The sequence below is a fragment of the Diceros bicornis genome, chromosome 19, assembly GCF_020826845.1.
Source record: "Diceros bicornis minor isolate mBicDic1 chromosome 19, mDicBic1.mat.cur, whole genome shotgun sequence".
Taxonomy (NCBI): domain Eukaryota; kingdom Metazoa; phylum Chordata; class Mammalia; order Perissodactyla; family Rhinocerotidae; genus Diceros; species Diceros bicornis.
In genome coordinates, this window is record NC_080758.1 from 24270241 (window position 1) to 24288901 (window position 18661).

Sequence of the window (18661 nt, forward strand, 5' to 3'; positions counted from 1 at the left end):
GAGTACAAACAGATCTCTATTAGGTAGGCTCAAAGAATCTCAGCTTAAGAAGGAAGCCCACCTGACTACTGCTTCTACTGTGGCTGTACTTCTTACAGTGTGACAAGTGTTGTAATAAAATGTACAAGAAGGAGTAATTGGCTCTGTCTGGGGATCAGGGAAGGCTTCCAGAAGGAGGTGAATTTCAGCTTAAGCTCTCAGGATGAGGAGGACTTCTGCAGTTGTGGGAGTAAAAGGAGGGTATTGCAGGTGAAGGAAATACCTTTCTCCCAGGAGTCCAGCTGGAATTCAGACTTCTTCCAGAGCTACCAGAAAAGCATCAGGTGGGAAATCATTTTTCCAGTTTCCTGCAGGGGCCGCTGCTGCCCCAAGCTGGGGCTGCCACCTCTGGACTCAGCCAGTGATTTCCAACAAAACTCTGAGTCTGTCTTTGCTGGGGTGGTGGTGAGGTAGACCCTGGACCTGCCTCCATTCAAGGAGCGGGCTCAGGGGTGGCAGTGCCCCCCGGAAGCCTGAAGAAATGATCTGAGCTCAGTCATGGCATCGGGAGGAGGAGGGTAGTGGGTACCGATATTCTTCTGTCTCTGGGTCACCGTAAGTTTATTAAAATAAAAGAAACTGTGGGTAAATGCTGCCATCTGTGCTGCCCACCCCCACCAACAACAAATCAGGCCCCAGACTAGATGCAGGGGTTGAAACTACTTTAAAAACACCCCAAGGACTTAACTGAAAACTCACACTCCCCATGCTTCGGGGGCTTAAGATCCTTGAGCTCATTCCTCAGCATCTCTCCTCAGGAAGGTGGGGTGGGCTGTCCTGTGAGGTGGAGGTGAAGACCCCTGAGTCGGCTCCACAGACTGAGAGGCCCCCTAAGCTCGGAGTCCCGCTGTGGGGCTCTGTGCCAAGAGCCCCCATGAGCCACGGCCTGGAAAGGGCAGCAGTGATTTTTTTCACATAAATATATCGCACTTAAATGAGTTTAGACAGCATGACATCAGAGAGTAATTAAATTGGTTTGGGTTGGAATTCCGTTTTCAATTCCTGAGTTCAGGTTTGTAAAAGATTTTTCTGAGCACCTGCAGGCGTGTGTGTGTGTATGTGTGTGTGTGTGTGTGTAAGTATTTTCACTGGAAAGGATTCAAAACTTAAAAAAAAAAAAAAAAAACTGGAGCACACAGGCAGCATTACGCCATTCTTCCTTCTTGGAAAAATCCCTCAGCCTTATACAAGCCTCCTTCAAGCCCTCAGTCAGTTGTGCAGGAGAAAGGGGGCGGTCGGCTTTCTCCTTTCAAGAACGAGTTATTTTCAGCTGCTGACTGGAGACGGTGCACGTCTGGATACGAGAGCATTTCCACTATGGGACTGGATACAAACACACGCCCGGCAGACTTAAAGAGTCTCAGACTGAGGAGAAAGCCTTTCCTTCTGCTGCTACTGCTGCTGCTGCTGCTTTTGAGGGTCCACTCCTTTCATGGTTTTTCCTGCCAAACCAGAGGCACCTTCGCTGCTGCCGCCGTTCTCTTTGGTGTCATTCAGCGGCTGGCCAGAGGATGAGACTCCCCAAACTCCTCATTTTCTTGCTTTGGCACCTGGCTTGGCTGGACCTGGAATTCATCTGCACTGTGTGGGGTGCCCCTGACTTGGGCCAGAGACCCCAGGGGGCCAGGCCAGGATTGGCCAAAGCAGAAGCCAAGGAGAGGCCCCCTCTCGCCCGGAACATCTTCAGGCCAGGGGGTCACAGCTATGGTGGAGGGGCCACTAGTGCCAGGGCAAAGGGGGGCACCGGGCAGACAGGAGGCTTGACACAGCCCAAGAAGGATGAACCCAAAAAGCTGCCCTCCAGATTGGGTGGCTCTGAACCCAAGCCAGGACACCTTCCCCAGACAAGGCAGGCTGCAACGCGGACTGTGACCCCAAAAGGACAGCTTCCCGGGGGTAAGGCACCCCCAAAGGCAGGATCTGTCCCCAGCCCCTTCCTGCTGAAGAAGGCCAGAGAGCCTGGGCCCCTGCGAGAGCCCAAGGAGCCGTTCCGCCCGCCCCCCATCACGCCCCATGAGTACATGCTCTCGCTGTACAGGACGCTGTCCGATGCTGACAGAAAGGGAGGCAACAGCAGCGTGAAGTTGGAGGCTGGCCTGGCCAACACCATCACCAGCTTTATTGACAAAGGGCAAGGTGAGGGGGCGGGGTGGCAGGGGCACGGCTCAGAGGGAGGGGCATCTGCATGCATGGAGGGGCCTTTCAGAGCCCTGACACTGCACTGGTGGGAGATGTGCGTGCATCTGGCCTGGGGTGGTATCTGGGACGTATTTCATACATACCAGGTCCCAGGCTGCTGGCATGTTAGAGCTGGAGGGCACCTGGGAATCACCAAGTCCAATTCCTGCAAGTTGCAGAGGGGCTAACTGAAGCCTGGAGAGGAGACAAGACCAGCCAGTTGGTGGCAGAGCTGGGGACCAGACTCTAAGACTCTTGACTACCAGGCCATGTTCTGTTCCTATGTGAGTTGGCCAAACTTTCCAGGCTCCAGGGGTTTGTAGTTTTTCTCAGATGGCAGAGAGAGAAATGAATCTCTAGATACCCATGGTTCTGCAACTTTCTTTCAGGCTAGGGGGCAGAGGAGGCAGGATAGTTGAAGACAGTAAACAAGGCATCTTGGAGTCATGGAACGACATTTAGACACAGGGAGTAGGGGAGCAGACTTAGGATCTAACTCACAATGTGACCTTGGGAAAGTCTCTTCCCCCTTTGGGGGTCTCAGTTTTCTCATCTGTACAACTATATGGGGGTTAGACTGGGAGATTTCTGAGAGCCTATCAAATATGGAACCTTTATGTCCTGTCCTAAACACATATCATTTTTATCATTAACCCAGGAGAATATCTGCTCCCCTCACTTCTCCCTCTGTCCACCTAGCATTACTGTCTTGCCTTTTTCTCTCCACTTGCTGTGTGATCTTAGCAAGTCCCTTCCCCTCTCCTGGCCTCAGTTTCTCCATAGATGTGAAGAGGGAGGTGGATCACTGATTGCTAGGGTTGCTTGCAGCGTGTATGCTCTGGTTCTCAGAGTCTTAGGGCTTTAGCTGGCAGGGTGGGGGAAGGGTCAGAGAGTGGGAGAGGCTCCTCATTAGAGCTGGCCTGTGGGGGATGACAGAGGGCGGGGGAGGCACAGAGGCAGCAGGTCTGGCTGAGGTGGGGGAGGTGGCCTGGCTGCCTGCCCAGCTAGGGAACGCTGTGACCCCTTGGGGGCTCATAAAATAAGTCCCTGTGCCCCCCCAGCACTAAGGGAGCCTGCAGAGGGGGAGACAGAGGGGGAGTTGGGGAGTTTAAAGGCCTAATTAGTCACTTTCTAGAGCAATATATGAATGCTTCCCAATGGCAAATTGGTATTTAGCAAGGAGGGCATGCTGATTCGGAGATACTACTGAGCTTCTTGTACGCACAAACAGCCATACATACATGCTGAATTACATACACACGTGCACACACACACACACACCTTCTTGTATATACATAGATTCTTCTTACATATATACACACGTATACATGTACATCCTTCAAATATTCACACAAGACCAATCATACATGCACGTAACATGTCACTCAAAAAGTATGTATTACATTTCATACTCACATATAAGCCCAATAATACACACATGCACACAGACTGTCACTCACACACACACACTCACATACCCAGCAGGGTAAGACACATGCACAACAAAATCATTAGACTGGGAAGCCAGGGAAATTGGATTATAGAGCAGCTTTGTCATTAACTTGCTGTGTGACCTTAGGAAAGTCAAGCCTCCTCTCTGTGCCTCATCTGTAAAACGAGAATACTAAGATCTTCTATAAGGTATCGTGGAAGCAGCTCAGGATTGGGTATAAAAAGCTCTAGGCTAGGGGCTGGCCCTGTGGCATAGTGGTTAAGTCCAGTGTGCTCCACTTCAGTGGCCTGGGGTTCGCAGGTTTGGATCCTGGGCGTGGACCTATACTACTCGTCAAGCCATGCTGTGGCTGCGACACACACACAAAAAAAGGAGGAAGATTGGCATAGATGTTAGCTCAGGGCCAATCTTCCTCGGCAAAAAAAAGCTCTAGGCTGGAGTTCCAACTCTGCTTTATCCTAGCTGAGTGACTTTGAGCAAGTCACCTGACTTCGCTGAGCCTCAGGTTCCTCCTCTGGAAAAACAGGAGTAATTAGAATACCTACCCCACCTATCTCACCAATGAGATATCATGTTAGACAACAGATGGGAGAGGGACAGGTAGCAGGCAGTTCTAAGGCTAATGGGTCTCTGATAGGAGCATCACTGACACAAACACCTAGAATCACTCAAATCACCCACAGCCACATTTACAGATAAACAACCTTACTTGGTCGGCTGTGTAGGAAGCTCACTTGTTTTGAAAAAGGCTCGCTCTCAGTGGTTTGGGTCTTGGCATCTGTCAGAGTGGGGAAGAGGTTAGAGAAAGCTCTCTTGAAGGAGAGAGAGCTATGGCCCTCCCCTGAGGCCTCGAGATGACTGGCCCTCTTGGTGAAGTTGCAGGGAATGACTTCTGGGTGTTCTCTCTAGATGACCGAGGTCCTGTGGTCAGGAAGCAGAGGTACGTGTTTGACATTAGTGCCCTGGAGAAGGATGGGCTGCTAGGGGCTGAGCTGCGGATCTTGCGGAAGAAGCCCTCGGATACGGCCAAGCCAGGGGCCCCCAGCAGCGGGCGGACTGCCCAGCTGAAGCTGTCCAGCTGCCCCAGCGGCCGGCAGCCGGCAGCCTTGCTCGATGTGCGCTCCGTGCCAGGCCTGGATGGATCTGGCTGGGAGGTGTTCGACATCTGGAAGCTCTTCCGAAACTTTAAGAACTCGGCCCAGCTGTGCCTGGAGCTGGAGGCCTGGGAACGGGGCCGGGCCGTGGACCTCCGTGGCCTGGGCTTGGACCGGACTGCCCGGCAGGTCCACGAGAAGGCCCTGTTCCTGGTGTTTGGCCGCACCAAGAAACGGGACCTGTTCTTTAATGAGATTAAGGCCCGCTCTGGCCAGGATGATAAGACTGTGTATGAGTACCTGTTCAGCCAGCGGCGAAAACGGCGGGCCCCACTGGCCACGCGCCAGGGCAAGCGGCCCACCAAGAACCCCAAAGCCCGCTGCAGTCGGAAGGCACTGCATGTCAACTTCAAGGACATGGGCTGGGACGACTGGATCATCGCACCCCTTGAGTACGAGGCCTTCCATTGTGAGGGGCTTTGCGAGTTCCCCTTGCGTTCCCACCTGGAGCCCACGAACCATGCAGTTATCCAGACCCTGATGAACTCCATGGACCCCGAGTCCACGCCACCCACCTGCTGTGTGCCCACTCGGCTGAGTCCCATCAGCATCCTCTTCATTGACTCCGCCAACAACGTGGTCTATAAGCAGTATGAGGACATGGTTGTGGAGTCTTGTGGCTGCAGGTAGCAGCACTGGCCCTCTGTCTTCCTGAGTGGCACATCCCCAGGATGCTGGTCACAAGAGCCCCTCCCTGTACTCTTGGAATCACGGAGGGGTTGGGAAGCTGCAGCCAGGAGCATCTACACAAGCCTGCATGAAAGGGGATTCCAATAGCCTTGCTCACTCTCTGAGTGGGACTTGGGCTAAAGGTCCCTTTCTATCCACAAGTCTCCCTGTCTGAGGATTTCTGCCCTTCTGCTCCTCTGACTGGCAGGGACAGGCCCAAGGAGATAGACTCTGAATGGGACTGAGATCCAGGAGATGGTGTTTTCCAATGAGACTCAGCCCACAACCTCTCCTTACCTGGGCCTGGGCCTCGTTGGCCTCTGAACTCTCCAGGGAGGGCTCCTCTTGGGAGATCCTCAGGTGCCACCTCCTCCTTGAATCACCTTTGTGCCTGGTGACTTCCTGCGCCTGGGGTAGATGAGATGCTGATTGGGCCGGGGTGGGAAAGATGGAGAGGGGGCTTGGGCAGGGATGAGGAGTGTGAGGCTATTAGACTGTTAGATTAAAATGTACATTGATGAGATTAAAATGTACATTGATGAGATAAAAAGCAAAACTGTGGCAAATTTCTTGTTTACTCCAGGGGACCCAGTGACCCCTCAAAGAATGACTGACCTAAGGAGGGAAAGTGGGTTGCCTCATGTATAAACCTGGTTTCCAGGGCCTGGTCCCCACTCCCAGTCCTGGAACCTGAAGCAGAACAGGACAGAGAATACAGGCTGAGCAGGGTCAGTGTTAACCTCTAACTCCATTCCCATTCTTTCCAAAGGCCCATTGGTCTGAAGCTCTGTCTGTTCCTTTGGGGCCTGGCAACAGAGTTAGGTTTTCTTTTTGACATTCCTTAGTCAAGCTTGTTGCCTCCGAAGTGGATCTCTAAATGAGAGGGAAATTGGGGATTTTATTTCCTCTAAAATCATCTCCACTTCATTCACCAGTATCTGCCCTTGCCCTTGCCCCCCCTCCCCCAACCCATACTCACGGAATCAACTGGCCACCATCCAAACGGCCCTCTACCTCTCCACTGGGGAAACTGACTGCCAGGGATCTTGAGATCTCCTTCCCTATTGGGGCGTCTCCTTTTTGCCACTGACCACTGTTCCTGGCATGATCTTGCCTGTGGCCCTGCTACCCTACAGCTCGGCACCTTCAGTACTCCTCACAGCTAACCCATCGCCTCCTACCTCCTCACCCCTAGTTCCAGAAACAGAGTTGGAGCCCCTCCCCTTTACATTATATATTATATAAATACATAATTATACATTAGATAAGTAACCTCCCCACTAACTTCAGACAGACCAATGCCAGATGTATCCTAACAATGTTTCCTGCTTGAGGCCCCCTTCCCTTTCTCCACTAGAATCTTCGGGGAAGCATGAGGCATGAACTCTTGGGAGGAGAACCCAGCCCTCCAGTAGGAAATATGGGCACCTGAGTCCTTGTTCTAAGGGCTCAGGTCCAGGTTCTGCCTGAGTGAAGAGAGGGAGGATCAGGAGACAGGAGTCTAGCCCTCTGCTTCCTACCCAGGGGGCCTCAAAATTTTCCCCGCCTCTCTCCAGCTGGGTCTTTGATTCCCAGGGCTCCTAGCCAAAGCTATTTCAACAGAGGGATTGCTGCCCAGCTAGGGGCAGATCTTGTGCCCCTTCCCTCTAGGCCTGAAACCTGGGTTGTCAGGACCGGAAACAAGAGCACAGTGCAGAGGGCACCCTACCTTTGAGCTGCCTCCCTGGCTTGGAGGCCATTACCTGTCCCTGAAGGGCCAGCCTGAGCCTGGAGCCTAGCCCTCCCTGGCCGGGCTTCGTTGTGTTTGGCTGGTGGCAGGCCTGAGAGTTCTGGAAGTAAACGAAGGAGCTGCCACAGCAGACAGAGTTCTGGTGTGTGTGAGAGGAGAATGAGCCCGGAAGGGAGGTGCCAGGGAAGCCAAGCAGTGGGCTGTGGACACAGGGAGAGCAGTGTAGAAACTGGGTGGCTCGAAACCTAAGGGCCCGAGAGGCAGGGGACGAAGGGGTCACAAGTGGGGCTGGCTCCTACACGTATTTATTTTCTGCACTGTGTGTCCCTCATTTCTTGGAAAGTCTGACAGAACTAGAGCTGCTCCCTGCCTGTGCCCCATCAGAGAGGTTCATGTCATCTTCAACTCTGCTGAAGGCCTGGGCGTCACATTGACTGTTGTGGCTCTGGCTTCCTCTCCCTCCTCAACCTACCCTAGAAGTCTCTTTCACAAAAGAGCCACTCAGACTATATATCCTCCCTCCTATCCCACACAGACTATGGGGATCCAATTAGATTATTGTAGGTGGAAAAAGCCCTTCCATGCTAACCATCTGATCTGTTCAACTGAGTCCTTGGAAAATTATCTCCACCCGGCACCCACCTCCAGTCCCAATCACAACGAGCTGCACACTTGCACAGTACCTTCTTGCGCAAAAGGGTACAAGGCTTCTACCCTTCTCTAGAGTTCACAAACACTCTCCCGGCCATGGTCTCACAGCTCTGAAGGGCTCAAAAGGTAGCCCAGTTTCAATTGCAGATCTGTCACTTAGAGTTAGAGTCCTTGGGCAAGTAACTTAATTCCATGAACCTTGGTTTCCTCATTTGTGGAAAAAAAGAGGGGGGAGGGTAAAAAATATACATATCTCCTAGGGCTAACTGTGAGGATATGAAAGACACTCAACACAGTAGCTGGCACAGAGGTGACACTCAATAAATATTAGCTGTTGTCATTATTGTGTCTCAAACTGTCCCATGAAGCAGGCAGGGAAAGGAATATTACCCCCCCATTTTTACAGATGAGGAAGCTGACACTGGAGAGCTAATTGCAGGTCTCTTGCAGTTCTTACTATTCTTTGTACCATTCTTGCTACTTTTCTGGACCCCCAGCTCCACCGACCCCAGTCCTGGCAAGTAGGACTGGGTCTTGGTTTCCTGGTCTTAAAAGTATCTCCTTGGGGACACACAGTGCTGCTAGTTCCTAGGGAGAAACAGCTAAGCATATAGCTTAGGGCAGGGAAAGTGAGAGGCCCATAGGAGAAGAAAGAGGTGAAGCTCCCAGTGCTTTGATGCTATCTCTTGGCCCCTTCCACATCTCTGTGTCCCAGGGACACAAGCAGGAGAATCAGCTTTTCTAGGGCTTGGAACACACAAGCTTGGGAAGCCTCTCAGACTTGGCTCTGACTGCACAACTCGTTCTTCAGATCTGAATACAGATGTGAGGAAGCAGAGTAGGGAAGAGTTAGTCACATATGCTTGGGGGTCAGGCAGACCTGGGTTCCAGTCATGGTTCCACCATTTTCCAGCTGAGTGACTTTGAGCAAGTTATTTAACCTCTCAGAGCCTCAGTTTTCCTATCTGTAAAAGAGGAATAATAAAATCAAATTTACTGGACCTGGGATTCAGGAGAGAGGCTATTAATTCATTCTATCAGTCTTTGATCTGTTCATTCATCCATTAACTAATGAATATTTATTAGGGGTCTACTATGGCCCTGACACTGTGCTGCATGATGGAATAATAATAACAATCCAAATTGTTAACGTTTATCAAGGGCTTATTTTATGCCAGTTATTGTGCTTAGCACCATACACGAATTCTCTTATCTTGCAATGATCATGTGCTCACGAGTCATGCATGAATGGAAGAGAAAATAAAGATCTCAAAGGATGTTGGGATGATAAGATAATAGGCTGGATCAAAGGAAATGAAATAAAACAGGGGAAAAAGTCAAATTATCCATTTGAATGCATGTAATCAACTGTACAAGTACAGGATGTGAAAAAATGTGATTTCACAACTTTGGAGAGGAAAGAGATGATGTCATAGGTGGCTGTGAACTCAATGGAGTCAACTGAATATACTGTGGCTGCCTAAATGCGAATATAGTGTGGGCTTCATTAATAGACATGTAGTGTAGAAACCCAAGGAAACTGGTTCTGCTCCGTTCAGTGATTTTCTGACTTCTTCACCCAAGCCAAAGAGGGAGGGACAGAGAAGGACATGATAGTGAGGAACCTAGAAACAATCTCTTGAGAGAGTCAGCTGAAAAAACTAGAGATATATAGATATGAGGAAAAAAAAGAAGAAGTCTTAAAGGGAACATGATCACAGCCTTCAGGTACTGAAGGATTACCATGAGGAAAAGAGAAGTGATTAGTTTGTGTGGCTCCAGAGGACAGATCTACGCACAGAGAGGTAAAGTATAGCCAGTTGCTATCATGCATTGTGCAGTTCCTGGTGCCAGGCACCGTGCTAGGTGCTTTCATCCTTACTCATTCCTTGCAACCATCCTGGGAGACAGTGATTATACTATCTTATCCTATACTATCCCCATCTTATACTATATTGTTCCTCAGGCAGATTTCAGATGAATTTAAAGAGGGCTTTTTAAAACTAAAGATGGAATAGGCAAAATACCAAGTTCTCTATGGTCATGAAGAGGTTGGATAACCACTTGGGAAACTGGAGAACGGATCTGAACATGGTTTAGGGGAGGAGAAAGTGGTAGTATAGGAGTGAGAAGTTGACTAGGTAAACACTAAGGTTCCCTCCAATCCTGCACACTAAACATACAGGTAAGAGCTCTAGGGTCAGACTACCTGAATTCAAATTCCAGCTATGCCTCTTACTAGCTGGGCCTTGGGCAAAGTAATCACACCTTTCTTGCCTCAAGTTTCCCCTTATGTCAAACGGGGATAATAGTCCCCATGTCTTAGAGCATAGAGAGTTATATATAATGTACAAAAAAAGTCCTTTGAACAATGCCTAGTCTGTAGTAAGCACTCAATAAACTTTAGCTACAATTATTGACAATGGAGAAGCCAAGGCCTACGGAAATAAAATGTTAAATAATAAGAAAAGAAGTAAATAATGGTATGAGAAGTATATGATAGTTTAACCCAGGCAAATAAGAGAAAGAAGGTAATCAATTGCTCAAGTGACAAATGAGTGCAACAACTGTAAAAGGTGGTAGGAAGGCTTCATGAAGCATGAGGAACTTGAGCTGGATCCTGAACGTTGAATGAAGTTTGGATGGGGGTTGAAGGAAGATATTTTAGGCAGGGGGACTGTATAAGCAAATGAATAACAGTGAGCTTACAAAGTGGGGCGAGCACATCCTCCCACTCCTAAAATCATACCATGTTGGTGACTGGTACCACCGACTCTGTGAGGGATGGCTTCAGCTGGGAGCTGCCAAGTCACTTAGTTATGGGCATACTGAGGCTTTCTACTTGCCTTCTGAGAGTTGCAGACTTGAAAAACAGAGAAAACAGAGCAGCCAGGGCCTCAAGGGTTGAGCACACTGTTGGAGAGTTGGTGAGGAAGGAGAACAATAGTAAAAATTGGTACCAGGAACTTCATTATATACATAATAGATTTTGGATATTCAGGTTATACTCATATAGTAAAAACAATCCTTGAAAATTCTTTAAATATAGTACTCTTTCTTCTCTTGACTATTTCAACATGACCATTTTTTCCCTCAGATATCAGAACAGTTTCTTCAACTGAGGACTGCATGAGCAATTGGCTTGCATGTAAGGGTCATGTTGTAAGAAAAATACTCATCCTTAAACAAGAGAACCACATCCAGCGTGGTGAGATGCACACACTAGGAAAGAGAAAAAGAAACCAAGACCAGCTGCGGAAACAGCAGATTTATGCTCCCATTTCAGGCATCTGCTAGCTGATTATTCTTCTTTTTCTCTTTGAAATTGTAGTAGAAAACACATACCCTAAAATTTGCCATCTCAACATTTTTTTTTGTGAGGAAGATCAGCCCGGAGCTAGCATCCATGCCAATCTTCCTCTTTTTGCTGAGGAAGACTGGCCCTGAGCTAACATCTATTGCCAATCCTCCTCCTTCTTCTTTTCCCACTTTTTCTCCCCAAAGCCCCAGTAGATAGTTGTATGTCATAGTTGCACATTCTTCTAGTTGCTGTATGTGGGACGCTGCCTCAGCATGGGCGGACAAGCGGTGCGTCAGCGCACGCCCGGGATCCAAACCGGGGCCGCCAGTAGCAGAACTGCGACTTAACCGCTAAGCCACGGGGCCGGCCCTCAACCATTTTTAAGTGTACAGTTCAGTAGTGTTAGCTATGTTCACATTGTTGTGCAACAGATCTCAAGTACTTCTTCACCTTGCAAAACTGAAACAATGGGTATACATTGAACAACTCCCTGTTTCTCCCTACCCCCAGTCCCTGGCAATCATAATTCTTCTTTCTGTCTCTATGAGTTTGACTACTTTAGATACCTCATGAAGTGGAATCATACAGTATTTCTTTATTATTTTTCTTTTTATGTTTTTTTCTAAGAAGTCAAGTAAGTTAAATGAGTGTATCATGTGGCTCCATTGTATGTGTTGAATGAATGAACAATAACTATCTTCAAAAGGAGCTTACAATCCAGTTGTACAAACAGGTGTGCAAACAAACAATTTCCATTTAAAGTACTATGAAAGCACAGAATAGAAAGAAGCTAACTCTGTCTAGGCAAGTTAGAAAGGAAAAAAGGAGGAAATGTCTTTTAAATTAGACTTTGAAAAAAAGAGTTTGCCAGATGGAGAAGGAAGGTAGTAAGGATGGTCCAGGCAGAAGAAACAGTATGCACAAAGGCAACAAGTTATGGAAGGATCTGGCATATTTTGGAAGTTTAATGTAGCAGGATATGTGTATGTTGGGAGAGGGAGAGGTATAGCAAGAGATGAGGCTATTACTCCCCACTGATGATAAAGCAGTTTGAATTTAGCCTCTGGGCAATAGAGAACAGCACATTGTCTAAAGCAGAGGTGGTTGTTCTTCTTTAAGAAGATAATGCAGAGGATATGCTGGTTTTGAGATTTTTTTTTTTGAGATAGGATTTAATGTTTGATTGATTTCAGTATCTTCAATACTCTTCACTCATTCATACTTTGCCATGTTTCAGAAAGGATTTAAGGGTCTCACAAGGATATGTAAAATGCAAGACAAGATAAATCAACTGTGAGTCAAGAGAAAAAGAAAACAAAAGGACAAAGTGAAGCCAAGAACAGGGCTACAATGCGGATTATAATGATCTACATCTGCTACAGGCAGGCTATCCATTAGGCTCTAAACTGCCTAGCAGCCAATACAGAGGGGGAAAATAGGCTATTTACACAAGTCACTGCATCTATGAGTTAATCAAGCAATTGTGCAGCAGACACACTGTACAGCCATTCTTGAAAACTAATGTAACACAGTATCCTTGATTACATTATTATAATAAAAGCAACAATAAGTTTTATAGAGTGGTTTGTTAAATCATAAAAGTCACTGGCATTGTGCTAAGGTATAGAGAAAACAATTCTATGGGGGCCAATATGACACATACCCAGCTCTCTGCTAGGTTAGCCTGATTCAGAGGTAAAGGGCACAGACTGTTCTTCAAAGAGGAAAAGAAATCAAAACTTTGATCCTATTGGCAAGCATTGTCCTACAGTCATAGAGAATTTATATTCTGAATGTTCTAGAATAGTTCAGTATAAAGTTCATTTTTTTTTAAAAAAGGTGCTTTAATAAATACTTAAACTTTGTGGAAATTTTCACATGAATAAATTTATAAATCAGTAAAAGTTCTCAGACAATGGCTTTTTAGTTTAGGAAAGCACAGTCACTTTGTTGGAACGGAGATGGGTAACTTAGGTTTGATCACGTAATCCACTGGGACTGGGACACTGTCCCCTCCCCATTTATCTTCTTTTTGGCTTCCTGTAGAGTTTTTTCTACAGGGAAAGAATATATCACCTTGACTCTTCCAAGGAGGGAGACTCGATCCCTGGCACTTAGGGAATAAATAGAAGTTTCCCTATTTGAGCCTAAATTAAACCAGTTTGGATAGTTTTCCCACTTTATATACACTGAAAGTGAGCTAGAACAAGTCTCAAAATTGGGGTCACATTCATGTCTCACGTTGCCAAGCCTAGGGTGCATGCTGGAAATAACCTGTGGTGTGACCCATAATCCATTCTCAATAAAGCAGCCGAGAGAGCCCTTTTAAAACTGCAGATCAGACCATGTCGCTGCCATGCCTAAAATAAAATAAAATACAAATTCCCTACTATGGCTTCCAAGGACTCAAAATCTGGGCTCTACCTGCCTCTCAGACCTCATCTTCTATATTGCTCTACTTACTTACCATGTTCTAGCCACACTAACCTTGGCTTTCCTTTTTTCTTAAACTTACCAAGCCAATTCTTGCCTCAAGGCTTTGCATGTGTTGTTCCTTCCACTTGAAATGCTCTACCTCCGGATATCCATATAGTAGAATCAACAGAACTTGCTGATCAAGTCAGTTGTAGTAGTCCAGATGAGAGAAGATGGTAGTCTGAACTGGAAGGAGTTAGTGGAGATTGGAGAGGAGCACATGGAATTTATATGTATTAACAGATGGAACTCGTAGGACTTGGGGCATGTTGGGCTGGAGAGATTAAAGGAGAAGCAAAGTCAAGAGTGAATCCTGTGGTCTTTTTGTTTGGGTAACTGGGTGGACGGTGTGCCACTTAACAACAAAAAAGAGAACACAGAAGGAGGAACAGATTTTGAGAGGAAGATGGTGAGTTCATTTTGGACATGTCAAGTTTGAAGAACACTTAACAGATTAGCTTTAAGTAGGAAAAGCAGCAATTCTTCCATGAAATGATAAAAGGTAGAAAGTATAAATGCACATGATAAAATCAGGTTTGTTTGTTTAGTGGTGGGAAATTGAGTTTCTTTCTGATGGCTTCTAATTGCTATTTTCTCTGTGAAGTAGGAGGTAAGGCCATCTGTTCAGAGACAGTAGAGAGGGGTCAAAAGGGTCCTGTTACGGGTTGAATTGTGTCCCTCAAAAAAATATGTTAAAGTCCTAACCCCTGTACCTGTGAATACGACCTTATTTGGAAATAGGGTCTTTGCAGATATAATCAAGTTAAGATGAGGTCATTAGGGTGAGACCTAATCCAATATGACTGGAGTCCTTAAAAGAGGAGAAGAGACATAGAGACAGGCACATTGGGAAAAGGCCACATGATGACAGATGCAGAGACTGGAGTTATGCAGCTATAAGTCAAGAAGTGACAAGAAGTGCCAGCAACTGCCAGAAGCTAGGAAAAGGCAAGGAAGGGTCCTCCCCGTGAGCCTTCAGATAGAGCATGGTCCTGACAACACCTTGAGTTTGGATTTCTAGCCTCCAGAACTGTGAAACAATACATGTCTATTGTTTTAAGCTGCCTGGTTTGTGCCTGTTGTTGTTGTTGTTATGGCAGCCCTAGGAATCTAATATAGTTATAAACACTAGTTTTGGGGAAAGGAGGCAGAGTTGAGCATAATAGAGGTTAGTAACCATATTTGGTGGTACCAATATGCCCCTTTTATGAGTTTCTCTGATAGTACTCAATAATCTAGTAGCAGGCCTGGAATAAATGGACAATTACAGGGTTGGGGTCTTCCTAGGTGGGCAGGATAGAAAGGCATTTGAGCAAGGGAGTTAATATTGATAAGAGAGCAATTAAAGTGATAGACTATATGGTCTGACTTCGATAGGAGAAGAAATAAAGAGAGGAGAGGGTTGGCAGGCTATAAAGAGATAGAAAGCCTGGAGGTCTCAATGGGGGTAGGGTAGAATGACAGGTGTTCTAGGAGTAATGAATGAAAGGTGAAAGAATAGGATGGTAAGAACACAGAATGGCATAAATTAGAATTTTCAGAATTAAAACAGTTCTGGTGATGAGGTCCAGGAATTGGCGTGGAAGTGGGAAGGTGGACACTTTATAGAAATGGACTCATACAATATGTAACCTTTTGTGGACTGGCTTCTTTCATCTGGCATAATGTTTTTGAGGATCATTCACGTTGTAGCACGTATCAGTACTTCATTCCTTTTTATTGTTGAATAATTATCCATTTTTTAGATAAACCACATTTTATTTATCCATTTATCAGTTGATGGACATTTAGGTTGTTTCCATTTTTTGGCTATTACGAATAATGCTGTGATAAACATTCACATACAAGTTTTTGTGTGGATATATGTTTTCATTTCTCTTGGATATATAATTAGGAATGGAATTACTGGGTCATATGGTAACTCTGTGTTTATCATTCTGAGGAACAGCCAGACTGTTTTCCAAAGCAGCTGTACCATTTTACATTCCCATCAGCAATGTATGAGGGATCCAGGTTTTCCATATCATTGCCGACACTTTGTATTATATGTTTGCTTGATTATAGCCATCTAGTAGGTATGCGAAGTGGTATCTCGTTGCGTATGTGTGTGTTTGTATTTCCCTAATGACTAATGATGTTGATCAACTTTTCGTTAGCTCACTGGCCATTTGTATACTTTCTTTGGAGAAATGTCTATTCAAATCCCTTGCCCATTTTTTAATTGGGTATTGATTTCTTTTATTATTGAGTTGTAAAATTCTTTATATATTCTGGATATAAGTCCCTTGTCAGATATATGATTTACAAATATTTTCTGCCAGTCTGTATCTTTTCTTGATGGTATCTTTTGCAACACAAAAGTTTAAATTTGGATGTAGTCCAATTTATCTATTTTTTTCTTTTGTCATTTGTGCTCTTGGTGTTGTATCTAAGAAGGCTTTGCCTAACATAAGGTCATGAAGATCTACTCTTGTGCTTTCTTCTAAGAGCGTTATAGTTTAGCTCTTACATTTAGGTCTATGATCCATTTTGAGTTAATTTTCCATATGGTGTGAGGTATGAGACCAACTTCATTCTTTTGCACTATTTTTTTAATTTGTAACTGTGTGTTATACCCCCTGCAAATGTAATATCCTTGAGGGCAAGGACTAAGTTCTACTTCTTTGTATTTTCCATAAAACCAATGAGTAAATTTTTTTGCAGAATAAGATTTTCACAGTGACATGGATGTTTTTATTTAAAATTTTAAAGGTAATTATATACATATGGCACAAACTTCAAACAAGACAAAAGGATATATAGTGAAAAGTATGTCTGCCTTCCATACCTAACCTCCTAGTCCCCCAGCCCTCTTCCTCAGAATCAACAACTGTAACCACCATTACCAGTTTCTTGTGTATCCTTCCAGTGATTTTCTACACCTATGCTAGCACACTCTTAGAATAGAATCCAAAGTCTTTACCATGGCCAAAAAGGTCTCCCATGATCTGGCCTCTGGTCACCTTGTCAACCTCATCTCCTACCATATTATTCCTTATTCATTTGGCTCCAGCCATAACCTCCTTGTTCTTCCTTGGAAACACCAAGTATTCTCCCATATTGGGGCCTCTGCACTTGCGGTTCTCTCTGACTGGCATGCTCTTTTTGAGATATTTATATGGGTCACTCTCATTTCATTCACATTTCTGATCAAATTCATTGAAGCCTTGCCTGATCATCATATCTAAAATAGCACCTCTCCCTATCACTTTTTATTCTTATCCTGCTTAGCATTTACCATTACCTGACATTATATTATATTTATTTGTTTATTGTTTGTCTTCCTTCACTGGAATATAAACTCCATGAGGGCAGGAATTTTGCTTTATTTTCTACTGTTTCTTCAGCATCTAGATCTGAGCCTGGATCATGCTAAATGCTCAGCAAATTTTTTTTTTTTAATGAACAACTGAATTTCAATGTGGGGTCTATAATGAAGTATGGGAATTCTGATGGTTAGAGGCAGTTAAAAAGAAAGATGAAACTTAGAGGGGGAAAGGGAGCTCTGGGAGAACAATGAAGATTGCTGGGGCTTCAGGCTGAGTGTTTAGTGGGACAAGGAGCCGACGAGCCCTGGCAGTGGAGAGGAGCTGAGCAGCACTGGGGAACTGAGGCCAAGAAGCAAGGGGAGCAGCATTGTGAAGGGCTTTATGGAACCTGCAATCTCCATGGTTTCCATGATACATAAACTTGTCTGTATCCTTAGCCTGTTCCCAGAAATTTCCTTCTACTTTCTGTCCAAATGAAAACTGCCTCATTCTTTGAATATTACTTCCGCTGTAGCCTTCCTTCTCCCGGATGTTGCTTGTCATTCTACACCCTTTGTGTGTTAAGACTGGCGGTTAGAGTCTTCATCTGCTTCCTTTCCAGTACTACTTTCAAGCCACTGCCCTTCTACTTGCTGCTCCATTAAGGCTCATACTCTATGTTCATGCTTCTGCTAACCTCATGGACACTCTCTCTTTATTGTAGCCTTTGGCATCAGACATAGAATATGCCTTTTCATTCCAAATCAAGCCATTAACCTAGGTAGCCTAAATGTCTGTGTAGATGACCCATCCTAAATCCTGGGCTCTTAATTCTTTGAAGGCCTCTACTCTAGGGATCTTCACCTCCACTTCACTTCAGTAACTGTCTTCCACAGCCACCTCCTGCACTTTGTCATTACAATAGTTCTAACCCTAAAATCCTTTTTTAAAATTGAGATATAATTGACATATAACATTATATTAGTTTTGGGTGTACAACATAATGATTTGATATGTGTATGTATTGCAAAATGATCACCACAAGTAAGTCTTGTGGTGATCATTTTGTTAACATCACCACACGCAATTACAAAAATTTATTTTCTTGTGATGAGAACTTTTAAGATCTACTCTCTTAGCAACTTTCAAATCTACAATACAGTATTATTAACTCTAGCCACCATGCTGTATATCCCCAACCCTAAAATCTTAAATTAAAAAATCTCACTGTCTGACTGTAATTTCTTATCCTTTAAGCTCACTCTCTTATTCTCATTACATTTTCTTTTACTCATTTGCCCCCTCTTCTTTCCTAACAGCCTCTTCCTCTCTTTACATCCTTCACTATACAGATTTCCTGGCCTATCACTTCAACCTTTTTCTTGACAATATCAACCTTCTTTGCACTGATGACATCCCTTCCATCACTTGGAAAAAAACCTTAATCCTTTATTGGATCCAACTATCAGCTCTCTCCTCTGTTAATCTCAGGCCAGCAAACAATTTTGAAGAAAAATCACACAGAAGTAGATCGGTGTCATTAAAATTTTTGCTCTTAAATGCACAAGAATATTCATGGAAACATGGGACATAAGAACACACACACAAGAAAATGGAAACAACTATCTGCCAACTATACCATATCTGTGGCATAGTCGTATAATAGAACAGCTGTTAAACGGAAATGAACTGGATTTATATAGGGCAACATATACAGAATTAAAA

General features: G+C 45.2%; 1 protein-coding gene across 1 annotated transcript; it reads left to right on the forward strand.

Moving 5' to 3' along the window:
- Positions 1-1550: 1550 nt before the first annotated feature.
- On the forward strand, positions 1551-5454 carry GDF5 (growth differentiation factor 5). Its single transcript, XM_058562130.1, has 2 exons — positions 1551-2175; positions 4580-5454. Exons 1-2 carry the CDS (start codon positions 1551-1553, stop codon positions 5452-5454), a joined length of 1500 nt encoding a protein of 499 aa, XP_058418113.1.
- The last annotated feature ends 13207 nt before the right edge of the window (positions 5455-18661 follow it).